Source organism: Mauremys reevesii, linkage group 10, assembly GCF_016161935.1.
Source record: "Mauremys reevesii isolate NIE-2019 linkage group 10, ASM1616193v1, whole genome shotgun sequence".
Classification (NCBI taxonomy): domain Eukaryota; kingdom Metazoa; phylum Chordata; order Testudines; family Geoemydidae; genus Mauremys; species Mauremys reevesii.
The window spans coordinates 68558380-68584567 of NC_052632.1; the positions used below are offsets into that span (position 1 = coordinate 68558380).

General features: G+C 41.4%; 1 protein-coding gene across 7 annotated transcripts in view; it reads left to right on the forward strand.

Moving 5' to 3' along the window:
• VPS35L (VPS35 endosomal protein sorting factor like) overlaps positions 1-26188 on the forward strand; it is a 113727-nt gene that overhangs the window by 83996 nt on the left and 3543 nt on the right. For 4 of the 7 annotated variants that reach the window (XM_039491952.1, XM_039491951.1, XM_039491953.1 and 1 more), the window contains 3 exons: positions 2736-2875; positions 7057-7222; positions 17329-17447. In XM_039491952.1, the coding sequence (XP_039347886.1) occupies positions 2736-2875; positions 7057-7222; positions 17329-17447 (425 nt within the window). Of the gene's footprint in view, positions 1-2735; positions 2876-7056; positions 7223-11160; positions 11229-12144; positions 13421-17328; positions 17448-26188 lie in introns of those variants that run through there. The other 3 variants (XR_005585554.1, XM_039491954.1, XM_039491955.1) reach the window with 3 other exon arrangements.

The window sequence follows — 26188 nt, forward strand, 5'->3', positions numbered from 1 at the left end:
TATTGTTCGTAGTACGGACAGACCAGTTTAGGAACAGATGGTCACAAATGATGCCCGGTCACAAATGAATGCCCTCTCACCTGTCCCTGTGCTGAGGCTGAGAGCAGCAGAAATAAAATATTGTACAAGTCCCTTTTAAAATAGGGATATGATGGAAGGGCCGAATATAGTTAGAGCTTTCTGGCTGGGAGATGGGAAATGGAGGAAACTGATTGCTCCCCCCTCCCCTTCTCATTCCTCCTCCACCAATAAAAAACAAACAAATAACCCAAACTGTTTGAGCACTTCCCTAAAAATGTTGAGCCAGTAATAAACATAGGCTTTTTAAATGTGGCCAAGCAAATTGCACAAGAAAAAAGGAAGCCAACTCTATATTCTGTATTAATCACGTAGTTCGGTCCTTCCATAGCTGTTCTCTATTTTTAGAAACATTGTCCTATCATTTTTGTCTTTAAACAAAGACCATTAGTTCTGCAAAGAAGAGCTCGGGTGGGACTGGGATTAAATAGCATATTGTCACTCTAAGGAATATCTGTCTGAGACTGGAGATGGGCTTCCTGTCCTTACCAGACACTCCAGTAAGACAATCAGTATCTAAAGAGTTACCTAGGAAACTCAACCAGGAGATAGTTGCTTGTTATGGCCATTCTATAGGGAGAAGGCTCTTGTTCTCTGAAATAGTGGAACATTGAGTGTAAATCCACTCAAACTGCAGCTATACAGGGTCAGAGTGGTGAGATGTGTATTTTGGTGCTAGTATAAAATATTGTTTGGGAAGATTTGCTCCCAAACCATTTTTTTCTTCCTAAAAGAAAGAAGAGAGTAAACCAAGCAGACTTGGTCTGCAAGATTTCTATTTTATGTGTTGGGGTTAGAGAAATACTACGCAGATTCTCAGTACACCTTCTGATTATGTGCTAATGTGGGGCATGTGCATTTTTTTAGGGACAGGACAACTACGGAAATGATAGCAACTAATCTGTTTGTTCTAGAATGAACATCTGCTCCTGCTTTCTCTCTCTTTCAATAACATTCTGAGAGAGATTACTTATCTCCCATTGGGCCAACTGTGTGAATTAATATATCTTCAAAACAAACAAAAACATCCCCTTGAAATAGATACGCAAGATAAAAAGGAAGCATGTGGTCTGAACAGTGAAAAGTTTGGAAGGTCACACAAGTTTCTTTCATGCTGGAAAGAAACAAACCATAAGAACAAAAATTTTTCTAAAGCAAATGTTTCACTGGTATTCCTCACAAACTTAGTTTTGATATCATGTGGTTCTATATTTAGCAAATTTGCTTAGAGCCTCATGTGTCCAAGTTAATTTTTCTAGAGCAAGTTTCTATCCTAGAAATGACAATACATGATATCAGTGGCATCTCTGGGTTATGAAATTTTTCCATCCTTTCTCCCTGAGTATCCGTTCTTCTCCTTCTCTAGGAATCAATAGACTTGGTTTTGGATTCTCACTCTGCAGTTGATTGTCTTTTTGGCCTAGCACAAGTCACTACGGCTCAGATTTTAAAAGATATTTAGGAATTGCTGTGCACAGCATTGCAATGCCTAACTGATTTAGAAGCCAATTTTGAAAAGTGCTTTGAAGTCCTTGGATAATTGACTTCAATGGGACTTAAACATGGGGGCTTAACTACTTTGGGGCCAAAAATATGGTGTGAGGTCATCACTGCTTGCTAGACCACCCCAGCAAACACTGTTACAAAAGAACTTCAGGGTGGAAGTTAGGAATACTGTCTTGTCAGTACTGTTTAGAAACGTAATTGAAGAGTAGAAATTCTAGTTGATTTTGTTTGGGATTACAGTGCAATTTATTCCTTGCTGTGCTTTACTATACTATTAATGGGTCCATCTTCAAACTTGTGGAAACAAACAGAAGAAAATCTAAAGCGTTCCTGTAGTATGATTGTTCAGAGGAGTCCTCAGATCTTGGTAGCTGGCAGCACCTCTGGTACTACTTTTCCTTTCATAATCCTGTTTTAATTAAAGAATGTAACATTTAAGCATATTATAACAACTGCATTTACCACCTCTGTGATTTACAGAGGCCAATGAAAATCAGAAGTTAGAGATAGAAAGAACTTCTTCTTAGATCATTCAGTCCACTTATCTCCAGGCTAAAACAGCACTGAATATAAGGGAAGGCTGAAAATATTTATAAATTATGTACTGTATTATGGCTGGATTTGAGCTGGAGAATCTATCCTTTTTAATCTGGTACTCGGCTAGTTAGGTAAAGTGGAAACTAGGGATAACATTTAAAAGCCTCTTAGGCTCTTTTGGAAAATCACTTGGGTGTTTTTAAAAATGTTATTTAAGAACAACTGATACTTTTAATTACATATAGTGTTGTTGTAGCCATGTTGGTCCCAGGGTGTTAGAGAGACAAGGTGAGTGATGTAATATTTTTTTATTGGACCAGCTTCTGTTTGTGAGAGAGAGAAGCTTTTGAGCTACACAGAGCTCTTCCTCAGCTCTGTGTAGCTCAAAAGCTTGTCTGTCTCCCCAGTAGAAGGATTTTACTTCACTCCCTTTGTGACATTTAATTATAACAAACAGTTATTGTTTTTGTAGTTTTAGTGGATACAGACTAACACGGCTACCCCTCTGACACTTAATTATAACAGACACACTAAACAGTCTTTCGATCACAGGCATGTTTGTAAATTCAACTGCTATGATGATATTGTAACTATTTTAATGTTGTTTTTTGTAGCTGATGCTTTTTTCAAAGCTGCAGTGAGCCTTGTTCCTGAAGTGCCAAAGATGATCAATATAGATGGGAAGATGCGGCCCTCTGAACCATTCCTCCTGGAATTCTTCTGTAATTTCTTTTCCACTTTATTAATTGTGCCTGTAAGTAACTTTAGCATCAATTGAAGTGTGGAGCATTTAATCCCTAACGCTCATAGACCAGACCTTGTTTTAAATTGAGTATTTCTTACATGTTTTATTATAAATACATGTCTATTTTTAAATTAAAAGAATACTTCTGTTTTTATATATCAAAGCACATGAACGGTAGTTGAAACAGTGTCCAAAGTTCCTTGAGCACAGTCAGCATAAAACCCTAATCCTGTAGTTTCATCATAACACACCCCATTCTTCAAAAGGTAAAAATCTGTGAACAGACTCTGTTTGACAGAGGAAGTGAATTTGAATCGGAGACTACTGAAACTGGCCTGCCAGAAACTCCCAGACATTCAGATCTGGGGACAGCTAGCTCGAATGCCCAGCTGATCTTAACTGAGAGACGAGAGGTTTTTCAGATAGCTAGGATCCAGTGTGTGTAAGTGTGTGCAGATCACTATCACCCTCTTGAATTGTATCTGGCATTGAACAATGAGCCACTGGAGTCTTTGGTGCACTGGTAAAATATGTTCTCTGCTGATAAAGGTGCTAAGCAGATGTGCTGCTGCGTTCTGTGCCTGTTGTTTGAGTGCACTTCAAAGGTGGGTGGTGTGATGGGTTGGATCACAGAAACCCCCTTGGGAACTACCAACTGATGTGCCAAGACTACTTCTGCCCCTGCTTTCCTGCCCTGCCAGTCTGGGACTTCAGTGCCCTGCCTGATTTGAGCCAGACTCTCTAGCCTGCTGCAAACCCAGACCCATGTCTGAACCCTGTCCCCTAACAGCTGTAAGCTTAACCTGAAAGCAGCTTACAGAAGTGTTTTTGTTCTAACACTTAAATGCCCAACTCCCAATGGGTCTAAAACCCAAATACATTCGTTTTACCCTATATAAAGCTTATACAGGCTAAACTCATAAATTGTTCGCCCTCTATAACACTGATAGAGAGAGATGTACAGCTGTCTTCCCCCCCACCCAGGTATTAATACATATTCTAAGTTAATTAAGTAAAAAGTGATTTTATTAAATACAGAAAGTAGGATTTAAGTGGTTTCAAGTAGTAACAGACAGAACAAAGGGAATTACCAAGTAAAATAAAATAAAACACACACAAGTCTATTTTTAATCAAACTGACTACAAATAGAATCCTCACCAATTCCAGAATACTTCCTTTACAGACTAATTGTTTTTTTAGTCTGGGTTCAGCAATCACTTATACCTCTTGCAGTTACTGTTCTTTGTTTCAGGTTTTTTCAGGTATCTTTGAGGGTGGAGAGGCTCTTTCTTTTTTCTTTTTCTTTTTCTTTTTTTTGACAGCTGAAGACCAAATGGAGGTGTCTCTCAGGGGTTTAAATAGATTTTCTCTTGTGGGTGGAGACCTCCTCCTCTCCCCTATACAAAGTCCAGCTACAAAATGGAGTTCTGGAGTTACCTGGACAAGTCACATGTCCATGCAGGCAGAAGCCATTGCCCACATGGTATCTTGAATGTTTTCATAGTTTTAGATACAAGAGTGATACATTTATAGAAATAGTATGGACACACTCAGTAGATTATAAGCTTTGTAATGATACCTTACAAGAGACCTTTTGCATGAAGCATATTCCAGTTATGTTATATATATTTGTAAGCATATTTTCATAAAGCCTTATGGGGGGCACCGACCGTCACAGTGGGTACAGTGGTCTAATCAGGAAGTGACACAGACATGGATAATGGAGTCATGGCCCATGTCTGAATCAGTATAATCAGAGAAAAATAGCTGTGAACCTCCTACCTAGAGCAAGTAGATAAAGAAGGGGGCGCAGAGGGTACTTCATGCCGCATGAGCCACTTGAAACTCTAGAAACAAGGAAGGATCCAGAAGTACCCTAGATGGTGAACCTCTTTGGGACAGATACTAACCTCACCGTGTTCTCTGGTTGTTTCTCCCAGCCGGCTGAAACAATCTTTATCTGGACTAAGTCTCAATCTGTTCAGCATCATCCAGCCAGGTACTTGGGAAAATATGGACAGTGTACACTCGCTTGATCCAGTGCCAAGGATGCATTAAGCTGAGTGTCATCTGCATATAGATGGTACTGCCTCCCAAACTACATTTCTCTCACCCCCCGATGGTGTCACATCCAGTACGTACTGAGCAGGAGAAATGAGAATAGAGCGCTGCTGCATCCTGCATTAAAAGAGCCCATTGTGAGTGGGCGAAGATGGATGTGAAAGGTTTTGCCTATAGAAAGGCTGTTACAGTTATTGGTGGTGCTGCAGAGAAGTATATTGACTCTTTGAGTTTAGTTGTCCTTCATGGGTTCAAAACTGAATATCCATCACATTTGAAAGGTCTCTGAAGAGAATCCTCAGTGCTCTCCTAGTGCATATTTCCACACAGTACTGGCATGGCACTTTTTCTCAGCCTAAGGGATTTACAGAACATTGCTTATTAAGCAATAAAATGACTTGAGGTATTGCGATCATCATTGAATATAAATAAATAAGTAAAAAGGGACCTTCTGTAGCACAGTTAGAAATATGAGCAGAAAATAAAATGAGATTCAATTTGGGGAAACTGCAAACTAATACGGTATATCTGCATATTAGATTATTTCCCCAGTGCACAGTAGAAAGGGGAAGCTTGGAAAGCAGTAATAATACCTAATTTTGTCCATCCTGTTGGTTAAACATCTGCATTACAGAACCCTCACACAGTGGGTAGGATTTATGTAGATGACTGTCTCCAGATTAATTTCATTCTATTTTACATCCACCATTTTAAAGGCTAGTCAGCTGCTTAATAGTTGGCATTATGGGTGAATCATTGAGTCTATGCCATTAATTCCTTGGCACTGATAGTTCAGTGGTCCTGATGCTAAAAGCTGATGAATTTTGCCTCAAAAACTCTTGCCTCCTCGTGCCAAGAGGTTAGTGAAAAATAAGTGTGTGTATATTAAGTCGTTCATGATTCAGGAGTTAAGCAAATTTTTAACATACATGAATTTGTAAACTCATGACGGTGTCATATTTACCATGGGGCTTCAGCTATTCTCTCCCTTTTATTGTCTTAAAAAAAATTTCTTTCCCTCCACAGTGGAACAGGTTTTTTTCTCCCACTTTTTCCGCTGCCCCCATTGCTCCTTCCCACTCTACCCACATGTGCAGCAATATCAGTGTTGTTGGCCAAGCTGCTTTCTTTGTTTTCTCCTTGTGCTCTGCTGGAAGCCATGGTGTCTCTCTGCTTGAGTCATGCATTTGAGGGAGTGCATTGTATTGACTATGGAATGAGCGAGAGGAGTGGCTAGCCAGCAGTGTGTTGTGCCTCCGTTGTGCAGGTGCGGCACTGAAGAGAGGTAACTTCAGAATTAAATTTCTCACTTGGGAAAATGGTCAGGAAGGAGCATGAAGTGTCCTGGCCTATGGCAGTAATTGGCAGTGAAGGGAGGGCAGGCCCCACCTTTAGATCTGCCTGTGCTGAAAGATTTCTCCAGTGAGAGGCAGGGATTCCAGGGACTATCGTTTTCCCTGCTTCCATCCCCCAATGCCTCTATCCTGTTCCTGCTGTCCTCTCTTCTCCACTCACTCCATGGAGGAATTCTCCTATTACCATGTGGCTGTCCTAGAGGTGCTGATATGTAATACCACCACATCCCAGCTCATTTTGAGGTTGGTGCAGTGTTGAAACTACTCTTAAGAAGAATGAACTGTTTCTAAAAGTTGGTGTGCTTCTAACTATTTCTTTTAATATTAAAAAGCCATTGCCATTCTGTAGCTTTGGTGCCTTCCCAATGTATATTTTCTTCTAAGACTCACAATTACATGAGTAATATACTTGTTTTTGTAGTTTACTGAAATAATAGTAAAAAAAAATCTAACTAGAGTGTGTAATTTTGGAAGTTCAGCTGTTAAGAAGTTGACAGCTAATTTTGTTTGCCTCCCCCTCAGATTAGAAAGCAAAGGATTTCAAAGCTTGTCTGCTGCGGCTGCCTAGACCAGGTTGATGATTATGGGTCAAAAAGATGTTATTTTCTCTTAGAATGTGTTTTAAATGGGTTTGCTAGGAAACACACTTCAGAAAACTCATTGACGGCTTTAATTATATTGTATTTTGCTGTCACAGAGATGTTGCTGCACTTTAAAAACCAAAAACTCAAACCCCTCGCTGATTATTAGTCTGTCTCTTGGTTGTTCTTTAGGACCATCCAGAACAGGGAGTGTTGTTTCTGGTGCGAGGACTACTCAATGTGATCCAGGATTATACATGGGAGGATAATAGTGATGACAAAGTTCGGATTTACACCAATGTTTTGCATCTACTCTCGGCAATGACTCAGGAGACCTATATCTACCACATAGACAAAGGTAAACTGTGAGGGTTATTGTGGGTTCTATACAGCATTACGTCTATACAGTTCCCCTATTGCATTGTATCAGTGACTTGCCAGTGTAAATGCTAGGTGATTAAAATTGAAGCAATAACCTTATACAATGGATTATTCTCCTGCACATATCTGTGTACTACAGTCTAGTATGACCGTAAGAGATCATTTGGGTTGCTAAGCAGGTATCCAGGCCATACTTAAAATAAAACAATATTCCACAAAGAGCATTTATACTTAATCTACTTGTTTCAAGCTTTATTTGTGCAAATCCTGGGACTCGAAACTGGCTTTCTTCAATGGGCCTCGTTAAACATTTTGTTAAGAGTCCTCCATGTATTTGTTTTAAATAATAGTATCTTATTGCAACCTACTTGTCAGAAAGTGGTACGTACTCCTCCGTGCTCATAAGAACATAAGAATCCACAGATGATGCAGGTCTGATTCAGCTCACAGTTGGAGAGTCTGGAACTTTAATGCAAGCTATAGAGACTCATCCTTATAGCTCTAGAAGTCCATGGTTCAGTCCCCAATGTCTGCTAAGACAGTGGCTGTTACATTAGTACAGGGATGATCCAACTCTATAAGATCTCATACCAGTTCAGAAGTTCTTCAAAATGTTCTCACTGTCTTCCCTCACCCCAAAGGATCATAAGATCCTAAGGCTAAGATTTAGTCATGGGTATTTTTAGTAAAAGTCATGGACAGGTCACGAGCAATAAATAAAAATTCACAGCCCACGACCTCTCCATGACTTTTACTATAAATACCCCTGACTAAAACTTCGCAGCTCCTGGGGCCCGGAGGGGGAGGGGGAGTGGCACTGCACTGGGGGGCGTGCTGCACTGGGGGTCCCTGGGACACCACTGCTCTGCGTGGGTCGCAGGGGCTGATGGCTAACCCCTGCACTGACAGCGGTGGCTGACTGCCCCCAGCCGCCCGCTGCTCTGAGGCCCCAGGGACCTAAGCTCTGAAGGCCTCCAGGGTGGTCCCTGGGACCGCTGCTGCTCCGGCGACCCCTGAGGCCAGCTGCACCGGCAGTGCAGAAGTCACGGAGGTCCCGCAAAATCACGGAATCTGTGACCTCAGTGACAGACTCGCAGCCTTAATCATTATTGTTTATTTTTATCCTCACTATCTATTTCACCAATAGATTCCTTAACTGCTGAATTTGTGCTTCCCAATAGATATATTGTCATACATGACCCTCACATACTTTACCAAAGAGGTTAAAATAATTTGTTTTCTATTTAAGTTCATCAGGTACATTAAGTGGGATTCCAGTGTTTACAAAAAGACTGAAATAGCACCTAAAAGGGCCAATAATCCAACTTTGGGGTCTATTCCATTGTGAAAGGACTGTGTTATAACTAACTGACCTGTCTCAGGAAAACTATAGATCATAATCAGTTACCTTTTGAGCTATAAACTCAACCCAGCACACCTTATCATTATGAAAGGAGGTGCTCTTAGCATAAGAAGCGTGTCTGTAGCACACTTCTCTCTAACTATTATAACTGCTGTGGGAGTCTCTATGTTATCCCTCATCTTTTGGTATGAGGAGCCTCAAAGCTTTATCTTTGACACTCTACTCTTCTCCGTTTTTATTTTTCTGAGGCACCTCCTGGCTAGCTTCAACCTTGGGTGTTACCTCTGTGCTTTTGTAACTCCACTCCTTATCCCCGGGTCTTGCATTCTGATCCCTCTTATCTCCAATTTGTTGGCCTGTCTGTTCTGTTGGCTCCATAACTTCCTAATGCTATGCCTGAAAGACTGTGCTGCTTTCTGGGTAAAAGTCAATTTTGAGCCTGGTTTTTAACTCTGCTAGTTCTAGTGTAAGCCTACTGTAGTGTAAATTCCGCACACTGCTTCAGTAAAAGCAGGAGAGAGAGAGGTTGCCAAGATGGGCTTGTTTGTTTAAAATCCAGACGTAAACTTGAGCATAGCTGGGTATGCGTAGGTGAAGAATTTTGTTTTGTGGACACACTTTCTCACAGCTTGGGGATTTCCTGCTAGCTGCCTTTGTGAAGGCTTTCTCTGCAGACTGTCCATACCTCCAGGATTACTGCATTGTGGCAATGTGGAGATGGAAGAAGAAAATGACTTTCTCCAATATGCCATTTACTATTTGACAAGACACAGCATCAGCCACCCAATAGGAGCATCCACTGGTCACTTCTGTTAAACTTCCCACTCTCCCTCTACTGGAATAGCCTTTTGGGTTCTGTTAGCTTTGGATTTTAGCTTTTTAGCCTTTATGGCTTCATCTTTTATTTTTTGAAGATCATCCTGAGGGCTGAACTCTGTTTGGTTTTGTACTTTAAGAACGTAAAACTCATTAGAAAAATTAAATATTTTTGTAGTTAATCCTGATTAATTCTATGATATATAGTGAAGGGGACAAAGTGAGACAACTGGCCCATCTTTTTAAGATCAAAGAACAAGTTTATAAGAACAGCAATAATATTTTTTTTTCTTTTCAAAGAAAAATTTTTAGATGGGTGAATCAGCCTGAATAATTATACAAATGACTAGTTAGTGCAGTTCCCAGTAGAAGTAAACAGAATTTTTCAGATGAATCTCTATCAAAACTTTTAGAATTTGTTAAAGCTATTTGCATTTATATGTTTAGAGGGTCTTTCTTTGTGTTTGAACTGTCAACATAACTTAGGCTTATCAACACTTTGCATGCATATATTATTTAACAGCTCTAAACCTCAGAATTTAAAGCTCAGTCCTGCTAGAAAATTCAAGCATGTGAGGACACATCTGATAAAATGATCTATTATGCAAACATTGTTGCCAGTTTTACAGGAGAGAGACTCAAATCCATATATTTATGAAAGCAGGTTCAAGTGGTAGTATTTGTTGTGGCAATCACCATTTAAAAACTACCGCTGTATCTTGAGATTTCATAATGGCAAACCTCAGATTATTCTAATTATAATAAATGACCCAAACAGGTCTGTTAACATTTTTATCAACAAGTTGAATGTATCAAGTAGTGCCACTGTCAGCACTAAGGAAAAACATGTCCCGTATGGAGATACTTGCCCTAAAACTGAAATAAGTTTTGTTCTGACTCTGTTTTAAGCAGTAAGTGTTTTAGCCCCTGCCGTGCACCAAAGACTGTCTGCATTGCATACTTAGACACAGTTAAAATTTTGTCGTTGCATCTACTACACAATAGTTCTTTCAGATGTACTCCAACTTTTGTCTCATCCTACTAAATTCCTTGTATCATGCTAATCTTGCAAGATGTAGAAACAGAGGGAGGCTGCCCCTCACCCAGTTGCTTGGAGTAGGCTGGTTTGGCAGAAGTTATCTGCAAAAGATCCCAAGTTTCTCTTTTTAAGGTGGAGGAAAATGTGTGAGAGGACGCTCACAGCCATCTTTAACTGAGGCTTTAGCTCTTTGTGATCATGATGTGATCCGTTCCAGTTGAACGGATGAAATTTTACCATTGACCTCATTGGAAGCAGTATCAGGCCTTTATGGCCATCCCTCTGTTGGAGAGGCCCCCAATTCTTTATGTATCTGCTTCCTCTTTTCATATGGGCTACTCTGACAGTCTAACCATAAACAGATCGACGAAGTGGGTATTCACCCACGAAAGCTCATGCTTCAATACATCTGTTAGTCTATAAGGTGCCACAGGACTCTTTGCTGTTTTTACAGATCCAGACTAACACGGCTACCCCCTGATACATAAACAGATGGTGGGTTTAGAAGCTCATTGTCATTTTGTGGGATATAGAAACAAATATTCCCCTACTAGAATCTGAATTGTTATAGTGGAGAAATAATGCTGGAGGAGAAGGGAAGAAAGTCATATTTTCCAGGCATTTAAAAACAAAACATATTTTTTGTAAATGCAGCTGTGTTTGGATATGGTAATTCTATCTTCTTAAATCCTAACAGGGGAGATGAAACAACTAGCAAAAAAACCTTTCCATGCGTTGGATGAGTTCCAGTCATTGGACTTGCAGGTCTCTGACTCTGACACTTTGGACAACACTGAGGCATAATAGACCTTTCAGTAAAGAGGAGAGATGCAGTTAGTGACAGCAAAGTTTAAATCCTATTTCAAGATCCATGTAAAGGAAAAGAGAGGCCCAGTTTCCCCTTTAAGTGATATCTGCACTGGTTTTCTGCTTCCTACTTTCTAAATACCCATTTAGGAAGGGTTGGCTTCTCTGAAGGAAAATTTTAAATTTTTAAAGTTGTGATAAGTTACAAAAATTCTGATTCTGACAGCGATAAAAAAGATGCTGCAAATGTAGTGTGCTGCAGAAAAAGGCTAAAATATAGGCAGAGAAGAGTGTCCTTTGTTGATTGTAATTGCTTGTGGTTTTTACACCTAGACTCTAAGATCTCACTCTGACAGTTATATATTTATTTATTTGATGGTTCCAGCTATACAATGAAAAAGTGAGGCTCAGAGTGATTAAAATGTTTGAAAGTGTGGTGGTGAGTTAGTAACAGAACTTGGAATAGAACCCAGATGCCTTGACTTTTGGTCCCCTGCTCTAAGACTGTGCTTCCTTCTGATGGTATGCTGATTTTCAAACACAGGCAGATCTCAAATAAATCCTTGAGTTCTTCTGGTGGAAGGGCTACCAAGATAAAGTCACCATCCATGACAAGATGTAGTAGCCTAGCAGGAAGTTTACAATTGAGCCAGTATGGAACACCAGACTGTAGTGAAGATCTTCCTAGTCTCTTTCAGACTCCCTAAGAAAGTGAATATGATCTTGTCTTTTTCCATTCATAAAAGGGGCAGAATAACACTTACCTATCTCTTGGGGATGTTCTGAAGCTTAAATGTTTATAACATGGAAATGAAAAATGCTGTGTGAAGTAGTTATTTTTCCTCTTACCCAGGGGCAACGCTTCTGTATCTAGACAGCAGCACCGTGGTTACATGGATTTCTTGGAGTGCCTTGTAGAAAGAGAGAGAACTGGGGATCAGAAGCTGTCGGAATGATTGTGAAAGATGTCTAGAGGACATTGGAATTTCTTAATTCTCTTGGAGATTTGATTTATTAGAAATACCTAGATTTTGCTAAGGAAGAAAACTAAAATTAACAATGGCAGCAGTTCATTATTCCCTCAGTACAGCTTTCCATACCTTCTTTCCTGCAGATCGTAAATAAATGCATACAGATTATTATGTAGTCAGTAGAGAATTGTGACATGAAAGAGGATGATGCTGGATATACACAGCCAAAGAGGGCTGGCCAAGACTTGCTGAGAATCTTTAATCTCATTCTGCATCAACAAACATGGGACTATCCTCTTGCACCTGCTGGTTTGTTGCATTAAAGATGCTGGTGGATTTCTGAAATGAGTTCAGCTTGCAGTGAAATAGCTTTTATGCCTGACTAGGTGAAAATACCATTCAAATGGCAGCAGTAACAAGTACAATGAATATGGAATCTTTCATCTGGACTTAATGGATTTTTTTTCAGCCATTCATCTACTTCTAGATGGAATTGTCATAAGATCCAGGGCCACTGGCAAATAAGAGTTTCCGATGCAAAATGGTGGCGCTTGAGTATTAACTCAAAGGGGAGTACTGACTTCATTTGATGGGACAGTTTTCCTGGCATCTGGAAGAAGCACATAGCATAAAATGTATCCAGATGTTAAAATGTGTTTATACCAAATATACCTATATTCTGATTTAGATAATCACACATTAGAACCTGTTAATGCTAGTATTTACCCAGCATGCTTCTTCCAATACAGATTTTTTTTTTTTGGCACTTTATCCATTCACCGCTTCAGAATCTGAGCCTTGTGATTCCCATTGTTCTTGGCTGTGGAATTTGCCATGCATATACCTCATGCCACTGAGGAAGTGTGCTGCAGAATCTAGGTTTTCTTGATATTTGCAAAGTTGGTACCAAATATGAACTGAATGTAAATCAATGCAGTATTGCTTTCCTGCATGCAGACAAGCAGCCTGACACAATAGCTTGAAGAGATGTGAATTCACAAGGGTATCAATGTGTTAACTCTGAAACCTAGTAATGGCAACTTAAATTTCATCATTAACTATTTGGCTGCTGCTCACTTCAGCTTATAACTGAAATATCCAGCTAATGCACTGTAGTCATCGTTGAATGTACTGGTACTTACTGGTGGGTGGATAATTAGATACACTAGTTCAGGAGTTGGCAACCTCTGACACATGGCTTGCCAGGGTAAGCACCCTGGCAGGCCGGACCAGTTTGTTTACCTGCCGTGTCGGCAGGTTCAGCCAATCGCGGTTCCCACTGGCCGCGGTTCGCTGTCCCAGGCCAATGGGGACGCGGGAAGCGGCGCGGGCAAGGAATGTGCTGGCTGTGGCTTCCCGCCACCGCCATTGGCCTGGGACGGTGAACCGCGGCCAGTTGGAGCCACGGTCCGCCGAACCTGCTGACGCGGCAGGTAAACAAACTGGCCCGGCCCACCAGGGTGCTTACCCTGGTGAGCCGCATGCCAGAGGTTGCCGACCTAAGGCTATGATTATATCACAGAATCCATGATTTCCAGAAACCTCTGTGATATTTTTTGCTTCAGCTCCAGGGCTGTGGGGCAGGAGCTGTCTGCCAGTGGGGCCCCAGAGCTCTCAGCTGCCGCAGGTGGCGGCCCCCACACAGCTGCCAGCCCCAGAGCTCCAAGCCATGGTGGCCATGAGTGCTGGATCCCCCCGCAACTCCCCATTTTGTCATGATTATTTTTAGTAAAAGTCAGACAGGTCATGGGCTTCCATGAATTTTTGTTTATTGCCTGTGACCTGTCCGTGACTTACTAAAAATAATCATGCCAAAATCTCACCTTACTTGTTGCAGATTATAAATCCAGGTCTTCCAGTCTTCCCAAAACTATTGTTTTTCAAGTATCTTTTCCACAACAAAGGAAAAAAGAGAAGAGGTTTCCTATTTGCATTTAAAACACAACCCCCAGCTTTTGTATATTCTCATGTGTCAAAAGCTCCAACTATCCTTTTCCCAGTTGTCAAAGTTCCTTTTTCATCCCTAGCAATTTCTACAGTGCAGTTTTCAAAATCCGTGGCATGTTCAAAGATGTAAATTTTGGTGACAATAAAAAATATGTAATATCAAAATATATAGCACCAAAATCTTGCTATCTGAATTTATTTAAAATCAAGTTTTTAAAATGTATTTGCTGCTGCTGCAGAAATCCAGGGCCGATGCTGCAGAGTGAAGGCCTAGATCATCATCTAAACAACCCAACAAAATAAACATCTATAGAAACAAGAGAAACTGCTTTTGGTCAGCAAAGTGAAATAATGTGGCTTATGCCATATTGACTGATTGCATACATTGTATGACTAGGGTTGCCAGGCGTCTGTTTTTTGACCGGAATGCCTGGTTGAAAAGGGACCCTGGCAGTTCCGGTCAGCATTGCTGACTGGGCCATTAAAAGTCTGGTTGGCAGTGCAGCGGGACTAAGGCAGGCTCCCTGCCTGCCCTGGCTCTGTGTGGCTCTCGGAAGCAGCTGGCACGTCCGGTTCCTAGGTGCAGGGGTGTCCGCGGGAGCTCCACATGCTGCCCCTGCCCCGAGCATCGGCTCCACAGCTCCCATTGGCCGGAAAACATGGCCAACGGGAGCTATGGGGGTGACGCCGGGTACGGGGCAGCATGCAGAGCCGCCTGGTCATGCCTCTGCGTAGGAGCCGGGGAGGAGATGCCATTGCTTCCAGGAGCCACCTGAGGTAAGCACTGCCTGGAGTCTGCACCCCTGACCCCTTCCGGGGCCACAACCCTTGACCCCAGCCCTGATCCCCTTCCCGCCCTCTGAACCCCTCAATCCCAGCCTGAAGCCCTTTTCTGCACCCTAAACACCTCTCCCCGACCCTACTCCAAAGACAGCACCCCTAGCTGGAGCCCTCACCTCCCTCCTGCTCCCCAATCCCCAGCCCTGGTCCCCATCCTGCTCTCCAAACCCCTCAGTCCCAGCCCGGAGCACCCTTCTGCACCCCAAACCCTCATCTCCAGCCCCAGCCAGCACCCTCACCCCCTCCCGCAACCCAAACCCCTGAGCCAGGCCAGTGAAAATCAATGAGTGAGGATGGGGAGAGTGAGCGACAGTAGGGGGGGATATGGAGTGAGCAGGGGGTGAGGCCTCAGAGGAGGGGCGGTGCAAGGTTTTGTGTGAATAGAAAATTGGCAACCCTAACCCCCTCCTACACCCTAACTTCCTCCCAGAGCCTGTACCCCAACCCCCTGCCCCAGCCCTGAGCCCCCTTCTGTGCCCCAAAATCCTCATCTCTGGCCCCACCCCAGAGCCTGCACCCCCAGTCAGATTCCTCACCCTTTCCTGCACCCCAACTCCCTGCCCCAGCCTGATGAAAGTGAGAAAGGGTGGGGGAGAGCAAGCAACGGAAGGAGGGGATGGAGTGAGCAGAGGGAGGGATCTCGGAGAAGAGCTGGGGGCAGAGCCTCAGGGAAGGGGGTGGGGCAAGGGTGTTCCATTTTGTGTGAAAAGAAAGTTGGCAACTCTATGTATGAGAAATGGCTGAATCAGATCTCCTTGTTCTGTAATCAGCTTTGTTTCACTTATGTAGGTTTCTAGTGTACACTCTGTAGTGCAGTGGCTGTGTGCGTACGTCCATACTGCACCTCGCAGAGTGAAGTCTTGATTTCGGGTAGGGCTGGCATATACTGCACATAGCACTATGGAGTCTTGATTTCAGATGAGGCCTGCTGGCGTTACTGATAAAATAGATATTTGCCATAGAACAAAAGCCGCAGGTATTTTAAAAAGGGCTCGTTTTTTGTATCAAGTCTGTGGCTGCGTAAAATGTTTGAACCCCTGAGCTCTAAAATTACGACACTCGTGTTTTTGCTCAGCATGTATTTACTTTTCACTGCAATATTTAAAAAATAAATCTGCAATTAATAACCGTTAAAAGCTCCTCTAGCACCAATTGAATATGGTGCATTAGTAGTGACCATACTGACTGTTTATTCTAAGTTTTCATTTCTCATGTTGTTTTGTCAGTATGCAAGGAAAGTAGTTTCCGAAGAGTAATAAAATAAAATAATAAAACAAACCCTTTTAAATAGATGAGTTCTCTGAGGGCTGGGGATGATCTTCCTCTCTCACTCCCTGATATCTCTAGAGTATGCTTGTATTTGAAAATTCTTCATGTAATGTATTCTCTTTAAAATGAATGTTGTTTAAAGTGGCTAGATGAAAGAAGGCTATGTAGTTGGTACAAAACAATAGACTACTTTGAAAATTCCCACTATTATCTGAATTTAGTCAGTATTGCCCATGACTTTCAGTTAATCAAGTTTTACTTTAGAATGCCTTACTGTTTTTTAAGTATACAAATAAATATAAACCTGATGTAAGCAACATACATATATAATTCCAGAGTCACCTGGATAGTTGCACATATGCCTGATTTCCTTATACTTATGGGACTAGGCTTCAGAGGTATACAGGGAGCATCAGATTGTCAGCCTTGAATTCATGTAGTAAGTTACAAACAAAGGTATGGAACAGCTAAGTGAAAAATTTAAATGTACAGTGCACGAGGTATGTGCCACAAAATGGGCACAAGCCTTTCAGTTTTCACCAATTTTTCTGAAATTCTCTTTCCATGAACCCTTTTGTTCTCACAGAGACAAGTAGCTTTTCTGCAGTTGTAAAGTGGTATGGTAATATATGAGGGCTCCAGGTTTGGGGTTGCTGGAACACTCTGCAAAACTATATGTTGGTTCTTGTATTGGGTAAAGCATAAATTGTTCATCCACTCCTTAATCAATCCCGCTCCTATTAAAAGTCAATGGCAAAACCTGTCTAACTTCAGTGGTAGCAAGGGATCTGGCCATATGGAAGATTCTTATGTTGTGCTGTATGTTGCTTTGTGTTGCAGTGTGCAATTAAGATCAGCCAATGGTAATAAAAACACAGGTGTCAGGTCTTTATGAAAGATTTCATATGCAGGTGGGGTCATTTTACAGCTTTAAAAACCATCTGCTTTAAATATCCAGTATTGTTTTGCAGCAAACACACTTAGATAATTATCCAAATTAAACTCAGAATTATTTATGCTTGTTTCTGCAGTTGATTCCAATGACACCCTCTATGGTGGAGACTCCAAGTTCCTGATTGAAATTAACAAGCTGTGTGAGGCGGTGATTGCTCAGATCCTGGACCATCTGAAGACCCTTGGACAGGAGGAGGTATGACTTTTCTTGTCTTATTACTGTATAATGCAACACCAAATCACTTGCAGAAACCAATAAATGAGCCTTTCTAATTGATACTCCTGGGGGAATTCTATGCCAAAAATAAAAAAATTCTGCGCACAATATTTTAAAATTCTGCAAAAGTGCTGCATATTTTATTTGTCAAAATAATGCAGTATAATCACACTGGTTTAAATAAATTACTGAAATAATTGAAATTACAATACAATGGAGAATGGGAGTGGGGAGCATACAGTATGCAGCCATATGCTCAGTGTTATAACATAGACAACTGAAGAGCAAATGAGGGCTGGGGAATCAAACTCACAGTTTATATTGGCTACTGACCATCTCCAGAAAGATCAGTAGCAAACAGTTCATGGAGCACATTTTGATAGGAAATTTTTTCAGTCCAGAAAGTTAGACAGGTTCTAATCACTAAAGCACCATAAGCATTTATAAAGCCATACTGTCCTTTACACCTCTCTGGCAATATAAAGGAGTCTTAAAACTTTTACCCCTGTTTTGTACTCCTGGGGGAATTCACAAAGACAATGGGAACAATTCACTAAGCAGGCAAGCTTCTATATTCTGCTCTGCCATACCTACCTCCTCAGAAACACCCTGAAGCCCTGCCCCTCTATGCCAAATGTGCTGCAATAGCGAGTGAGAGGGACAGAGTGTCTCTTTCTCACGTGCACGACTCCTGAGCCCACTCACCGCAGTGGTAATTTACTTGTCTACCGGCTGCTGTGGGTGCCCGAACCAATCTGCCTGTGCTGCTGGGAAGGGGTGTGTGACTGTTCTTGTGGCTTCCCTTTGCTTCCCCGTCAGAAGTTATTTTTCTGCAGGGAAGCAAAGAAATCTGTGGGGGACATGAATTCTGTGCACACAGTGATGCAGAATTCCCCCAGAGGTAAGTAATTGACAGTGCAATATAGTGTGTTGCTGCTTTTGGAAAGCCCTGTGAATGTTTACAAAGCTGGAGAGGATTGTATGGTGTTACTTTGGTTAAAAAAAATAAACTGATGTCATGTAGGCAACAGTGGGGTGAAGAGATTCAGTAATTATTATAGCCCCACTATTTGTTGTTGTACTATTTAAGAGATGGATTGTTTAGCTGCATTCTGTGCATGACATGGACAGTCAGTTATACCAGACAGAACTGGTTTTTGCTAGGCAGTGAAAGCTGCTCTGGTGCCAACTTTGGTCCTGCTGCTTTTCTCAAGGTGTAATAATCTCTTCAGCTCCCTTCTGTTCCCATTCCCTCCCAGCTGTCACTTCACTCCTGACCTAAACCAAAGTCTCTACTTTCTGCCTAGTCCCAATTGCTGTTTTTCTCACCAGCCTAACCAGACTTCTGGAATAGGCTAATGGACAAAATGAGAATTAACCCATTAGTCTGTTCTGAGCTAAATACAGTGGAAGTTACTTTATTTGTAAAAGCTCTGCATCCCAGAGGGTGATTAAGAATGATTTGCTTAGTTGTAGGGAGTACTTTCACTTTTACTCTATTTTGAATAATAGTTACAGCAGTTAAAACAAAGCAAAAACCCTTGTCGACTTACTGGATTCCTTGAATTTGGGTTTATACAGTATGTGAGATCAAAAACAGCTCTATGGGCTCATCTGTTATGGGGTAATGACTGTCATTCTCCATGTTACTGAACTCATCACCTCTGCATGAGAACAGACTATGCCCCTGGTAACATGTCTGTTTCTGAGCTTCAATTCCCACAGCAGCAGTTTTGGGGTTTTTTAACTACCTCTATTAGACTGTTGTCTCATGTCTTATAGCCTGAAATACAGGGCAAAGTGAGTCTTTGATGGAAAGAAAATAGAGCTGAGGTCCTTCTCTTATGTCATCTTACTTGGCTTCTCACCAAATAATTTAAGTTTTTTTTTTTCTCCCACTTCTGCTGGGATTACATTTTAGAAATTCTTCTAAAGGGAGAGAGAGAGATGCTTAAGGTTTGCCTCCAAGAATTCATTGAGCAACACACACTTGAGAGCCCAGCTACTGCTGTAAGAGTAGTATTTTCTTTGCCTTTGATATCAAATACTTTCTCTTAAAACAACTGTAGAGATTCAAAATTAATAAATCCCACTTTTTTACAGTGGCATATTCCAATGTACAGCATAAACTATGTGTGTACAGTACCACAATGAAATACAGCTCTCTTTGGATGCAACAGCAATCCAGCACCCTGGGCAATGGCAAGGACACCAAAGCAACCTCTGCTCTTACGAATAGTGCCATGGGATCTTTTCAGTGTGCACACAGAACACACAGGACTGGGTTTTAAGATACTCTGTGAAATACCAAACACAGTAAACGGTCACTGTATTTACCTCACACAGGCTGAGCCTGGCCTGCTGGGATTAGGACTTGTGTTTCCGGGAAGTCTAGCTTTACAAACCTGATGCTTAGACTGCTAAGAGAGTCCCTCTAGCTAATTCACTGAAGCAGGAGATATTGTGGTCCAGTAGATAGAGGGACACTGGACTGAGAGTAAAGGGACATGAATTCTGATCCTAGCTCTGTTATTGGCAAGCTGTGTGATCTCGGGCAAGTCACATCACTTCTGTGCCTCAGTTTCCTCAGTTGTAAAATGGGGGGATATTTGCCTTCCTTTACAAAGTGCTTTCAGATCTGTGGATGAAGAGCACTACATAGGAGCCAAGTATTACTCTTTTTTCTTTTTTGGGGGGGTAGGAGGTATAGGGGTTGATGTTGATGATTAAAGTCACATCCTTCAGCTCTAAAGCAGTACTTGGCAGAAAATCATCTCAGATTTTATTTTGATTACTTCAGTGTTGGCAACCTTTTATTATTTGGCTGCTCATTTACATGAACAAGCCTCTGCTGATATTGGTTTTCCTTGGTTCATTTCATTTGAAACCCATAAAAGGGAATTGATTTTCATGTAATAAAATGATTTTACCAAACTGCTATTTGAAGGAAGAGAAGTGAATCTGATGTTAACACAGTATGCTCATCCTTTCTTCCTATATTACTTTAAAATATCTTTTAAAAATTCTGCTTTTTTTGTGAGATCTTAGTGTTTGAACTGAAATGTACAGTCCCAAACTACCCTATACAAATACAAACCATCTGTGGACATGGGAGTGTGCCTGCTTTGCATTTTTATTGCATTTTGGGTGCAATAAATGTTAAAATCCTGCCTGCTGCAGTTGGACTGAGTTGTGAACAGTCAAATGTGGGCATGTTTCATGCAGAGCCATTTGCTTTTTATCCAAAACCAAAGTGTTACAGTAGGTCTGCTGTAGGTCATTCTTGTCTTGATAGCCTCTTGTTAGGGTGTTTCTGTTCCTGTATAGACATTTGACTATTTACAGTAAGTCTCAGGGAATGATGGAAACTGGTTCCTCCAAAGCCACTTGGTATTGCTCCATTCAACCAGGAAGTGTCTCTAGAAAGTGTGTTCTCTCCCACTTCAAAAAACTGAGGGTGGATTCACCATGTGTTGAGTAACATATAGAGCACCAGATTAGTCAAAATTCCCCGGAACCAATGGCTCCTCAGGCTGATGCAGTTAAGGCAGTTTCATAGCCAATATTACACCAGGAAGTGAGGTGGCGAGCATCATGTCCGACCACCTTTGACTGCCCTAACCTGATGGATCAGGTATGCATTTTGCACCTGGGTGATAACTGGTGATGGCCTTTCAGGGCAAGATCAAGCAAGACTTGAACTCTCAACCTTCAGGATTGTAGTAAAGCTCCTTAATCTCTCAGCAACCTGATTTACCTGATTAGCTCACCTATTTTTTATTTTAAAGATGCTAAAGATTTAAAGTTCTTCCTGAAACAATTCTCTATTATTGGCCCTCCAGTATTGTTACTAAAGCCTTCAAACGGTAATGGGTTTGTTAGCTCCTTGGAGTAGGGAGCATGCTTCCTCCACTGTTGGGAAAGTATCTGTAAGCTGTAGGAGTTGCCAGAAACCAATACCTGCAATTCTGTTTCTCCCACGGTTCCAGTTATCAAAAGTCCAAACTTCATCCTGCTCCTTATTCAAATCATACATCTCAAAGACAAGGTGAACTTACAGTGCTTTCAGAATTTCCAGCAACTTGGTTAGTCTACAGCCAGTTAAGATTCTTCATTCCAACATCTCATCTTGCTTCTATAACCAAGAGGTATTGAGTGGTCTCATGAGTACAGTTGTGATACATCTAGAAAAGCAACTACTTTTTATTAAGTTGTCAGTCTGAGAAATCTAGCCAGGGCATCATTGTAACTTGCAGTTTTCTTGGCAGGCTTGCTCAGCGAGAAGTGTCTTGTACTGCTCTTTAATAGTGGCAGGAGTGGGAACTATCCTGATCTCTGCTGACAAGGATTTCTCTGGACAAGGGCCTTCAACAAAAGTGCTTCTGAGAGTATTGCCTTGGGCTCCATCATCCATGAACCCCATGTGGCAATAGAGAGACAAATAGCTGAGTTGCTCAGCTCTACTTTAATGAAGGCTTTAAAAATTAGGGCCATGGTCTTGAAGTGTATCCTGAATCTGATTGGTAGCCAATATAGGATTTGGATCACTGGAGTAATATGTTCTTGTTGGTCTAACCAGGAAAGCAAGCTCCTGCACGCCAAACTAGCTGGAGTTCCCATGTAGAGGGTGTTGGAGTACTCCTAGAGTGAGGCTGACAAATCACAGAGTGCTGTTTCAAGGTCTGTATCCACAAGAAAGGATTTAGTCATCAGGCCATCTGAAGAAGGAATTTCTGCTGGCTGTTACTATTCAGGAGTGAAGGCGCAATGATGAGTCCAAGAGGACCCTAAGACTGTGTAACTTAGTAAACAGGGGACTTGCGCATACAACAGTTGGCGAGTTCAGAGCTGCTGCTGAGTTATTAGTGTTTCCTCTGTTCCAATCAGCATCACCTCTTACTCAGGCTGAACTTGAGTCAGTTGTCTTATATCAAGGGGCTTTATTATCCCAAAGGGAAGATAACTGTGTAATGGCACTGTGGATTAAGTTCTGAGAGCTTGATGTTGTCTGCCTATACCACTTATGATCTTCTCTAATTGACTAATGTATATGAACAGGCCCCTGAGGGACTCTTGAGGAGAGGAGCTGCCCATGTGACCTCCTGAGAGGAAGGAACACATCTAAATCCCCAAATGCCTTGTTCCTCACAGCATGAAGCTCTAAGCAAGCAGATTTCAACAGAAGACTGGAGTGAATGCTAGGAAGCAGGGTTGCTATTGTAAGCAGTGCTAAAATGGATAATAAGACCGAAGACCAGCAAGATCACATTTTTCTCCATCGTGCCATATTAAATTAAGTTATTACTCTACTCTTTGCTAGAGGGGATAGGACATGAGTGACATAAGAGGCTACGCATTCTGGGGTTGTGTAGTTCTTTCTTTATTCCAGTGTCATCTACACTGTTTCAAAGATTATGAAAAATGCCTACCAAGTGAGTACTCTCTGCTCTCTTTGGTGTGGGAACTATTAGTCTCATGATTTATGTGACTGCCAGAAACTTGATCTATTCCTTTCTGTTTGCTGCCCATAAATGCATCCTCGTGAGTTGGAATGCCCTCCACAATTCAGTCTTGGTTATGTGGAGTTGGCAATATGTTGACATGGATTTCTCACTGAGATTTGAGGTCAGTGCTATGTTACACAAATATTCTTGTTAATCATAATGCAATGTGTTGCATGCCTCTCAGTTTTGTTCCTTTTTATATAGTGGCCTTTACTTTATCTTCTCTGGAGCCTGTGCATCTCTTAGCTTTGCAACTTCTAACATATGATTGGATCCCCATCTCCTACTTGTGCCTGTGCTTACCTCAAAATACTGTGAATAATGTACATCCCTTTCTTCTGACTCTGTCTTCAATGTGTTGCATCCTTTTTGAAGTGTTCTGTATGTTATCAAGTTTTTTTAAATGTTAAACAGAGCGTGGGCATGTACACATGCATATGTATTGTATAGAAATACAATGCAGTGGGGATATCCAAGGGAGAGACCTTTGACCTGCTCTCTACTCAATAATCTAGCTCCACTAGGATTATTACTGTCGTAAACCTGCAGGCAGTTTCAAACAGTCTGTCTTTTATGTTTGGATTCAAGCAAAAATATATAGGCACAGGTGGTTAACCTAAGGTGGAGGGGAAAAACAGTCCAGATAATTTAAATACTCTAAACATTTCTGAAGTAGTTCTTTAAAATGTGCAAGTACAAAATACATGGTGGAGTGGCAAAAAGGCTTTGCATCACGTTGTTCTACCATCTAAAATGCATGCAGACATGCCACATCATCACATATTCTTTCTTTAATTTTCCTTTTGCCCAAAGGTGTTGGTGCTAGTGCAGTGTCTTGGCTTTATCTCAGCTCTGATAGTTACTTTCTAACTACTCATAGTTTCCTGTTAGGAAGTGCAGCAACATATCTAGCAAACTGTAAGAGTAGTGTTGCTGGGGCAGACTGATGGACCATGTCTGTGTCCAGAGGTGGCTACATTTCAGTAGTGGATGAAATTATGCTTGAATCTAAGGCCTGGTCTACACTGTGGGGGAGATCGATCTAAGTTATGCAACTTCAGCTACATGAATAATGTAGCTGAAGTAGTCATACTTAGATCTACTCACTGCGGTGAGTCAACTGCTGACGCTCCCCCATCGACTTTGCCTGTGCATCTTGCTCTGGTGGAGTACGGGAGTCGATGGGAGAGCACTCGGGGGTTGATTTATCACATCTAGACTAGACACGATAAATCGACCCCCACTGGATCGATCGCTGCCCACCGATCCGGCGGGTAGTATAGCCATACCCTAAGGCTGTAAAGAGCTCTGGGAGCCACTGGGATGAAGGGTGCTGCAGTATATAAATGTAACTGGAAGCATTTTCTCCGTGACTGCTGCACATTACTCCCATTAACACTAGTGGGGATTTATATACTCATTGAGTGACCCATAATTTTTGTAATAAAAGTTTTTAAGAAAGGGGTTTTCAATCTAATACTCTAAGCACCACCTCAGAATATAAAAGTAATAATCTGTTGAAAAGTAGCCACTTGTGCTATGTGGTGACTTTAAATATTCAACCATGTGATAGTCAAATACCCCCAATGCTACATGACCTTGCCAATTTGGTATTTTTTTTTTGGTCAGTTGTGTAAAATATCTTCCTATGTATGTAACAGCTGAACATGCTAAATAAAGAACAGAATCAGTATGTGCAGAGCTTACATTCTAAAGGCACTTATGAATAAAATACAGTGTCCCAAACCACACAGTGGCTTGTTGTCTTCATAGCTAGATGCTTCACTGACAGACCCGTTGTCCAAAGTTTTCTAAGGGTAGTTTGGCATATGTTAGGTTTGGGAGAGCCCCCCAAACTCAGGGGTACCATGAATAAAAGACACAGTCACAAGTGGGAGAAAAATAGATAAAATAGTGAAGGTCTGAGCCTACATTTTATTAACATGTTTGCTAGTACTTGTTACCATGAGTAATCTCACTGATTTGAAAGAGTTGGAGTGTGTGTAGGTTGGTTGCTAAATGCTTAATGATCAAGAGCTACTGCCCTCAGTGGGGGTGGGTATCTTCTCTTGTCCTTATTTAGCTGCTCGGTCCATGCCGTGCATATGCAATTAGTTCTGCTGGCAGTGATAGGAAACGTTAATTTCCTTTCACTGCCACAGCAATACTGCATACTGGCCATAGAATTTACCGGCTGAATTTAGAGAGGGCTCAAGTGAAGTATGAAATTTGTTAATTAATGTGCGGGGTTGACCATGATTGTGCACTTGCTTCTAACTGCTCTTCAATTGATTCAATTACTGTAGTAGATGAGGCTCTGCCTTTTAATCAACAGTCTCTTTTCCAAGTGAGCCAAACACAAAGCACGGCTCTAGAAAAGCAATGGTAAATAAATACCTCCTCTCAGACGTGGCCTTTGATAATAGCAGTGCTAGGCATAAATAACAGTGCAAATGGTGTCAGCATTTCCATTACGCATGCCCCCTGCTGGTGGTGATGCTAAGAGGTCTGTAGTATAGCTGTGTAAAGTTGCTCTATAAGAGACCTGATTTGCAAAGTTTCTGCAATTAATTTTTTTTTAAAACTTGTCAAGGGGTTCTTCCCCGCTGCCTTCTGGAGCAAGGAAGCCCTCTCCCTTTTTTTTTTTTTTTTGTATCTCTTGGGAGGAGACTTAGACTTAGAATCTCCTGCACCTAGTGGTGCATGAGACAACCCATTCTTTCTACTGCTGTCTATCCAGACCAAGATGTGACTCCATCGTAAGTTGTCTCCATGATGGTCATATCCTTTTCAATCATCCTGCGATAGGTCATTCTTTGTCTTCCATGACTTCTTTTTTCTCTGGGTGGAATCCAGTCTGAAATACCTTGAGCTTCTGCTATGGGTAGGTTGATGACAAAGCAATCTCTGTCTAATTATTGAGTCCACAGTCTGCTGACCTGTGCAGCACAACACTTTCTCATTGGTTACACAATTTCTCCAATGAATTCTCAAGATTCTTCTTAAACAATGGTGGTGAAATGTATACAGCTTCCTGTCATGTATTTCCACTATCTGCTACTCCTGGAGGAATGCTGCACCAAAAAACTAAAAATTCTGTGCACAATATTTTAAAATTCTGTATATTTTATTTGTCAAAATAAGACAATATAATCATGCCAGTTTCAATTATTTTGGTAACTTATTTAAAAATACCTGTCAGCAAGTATGTCTGTA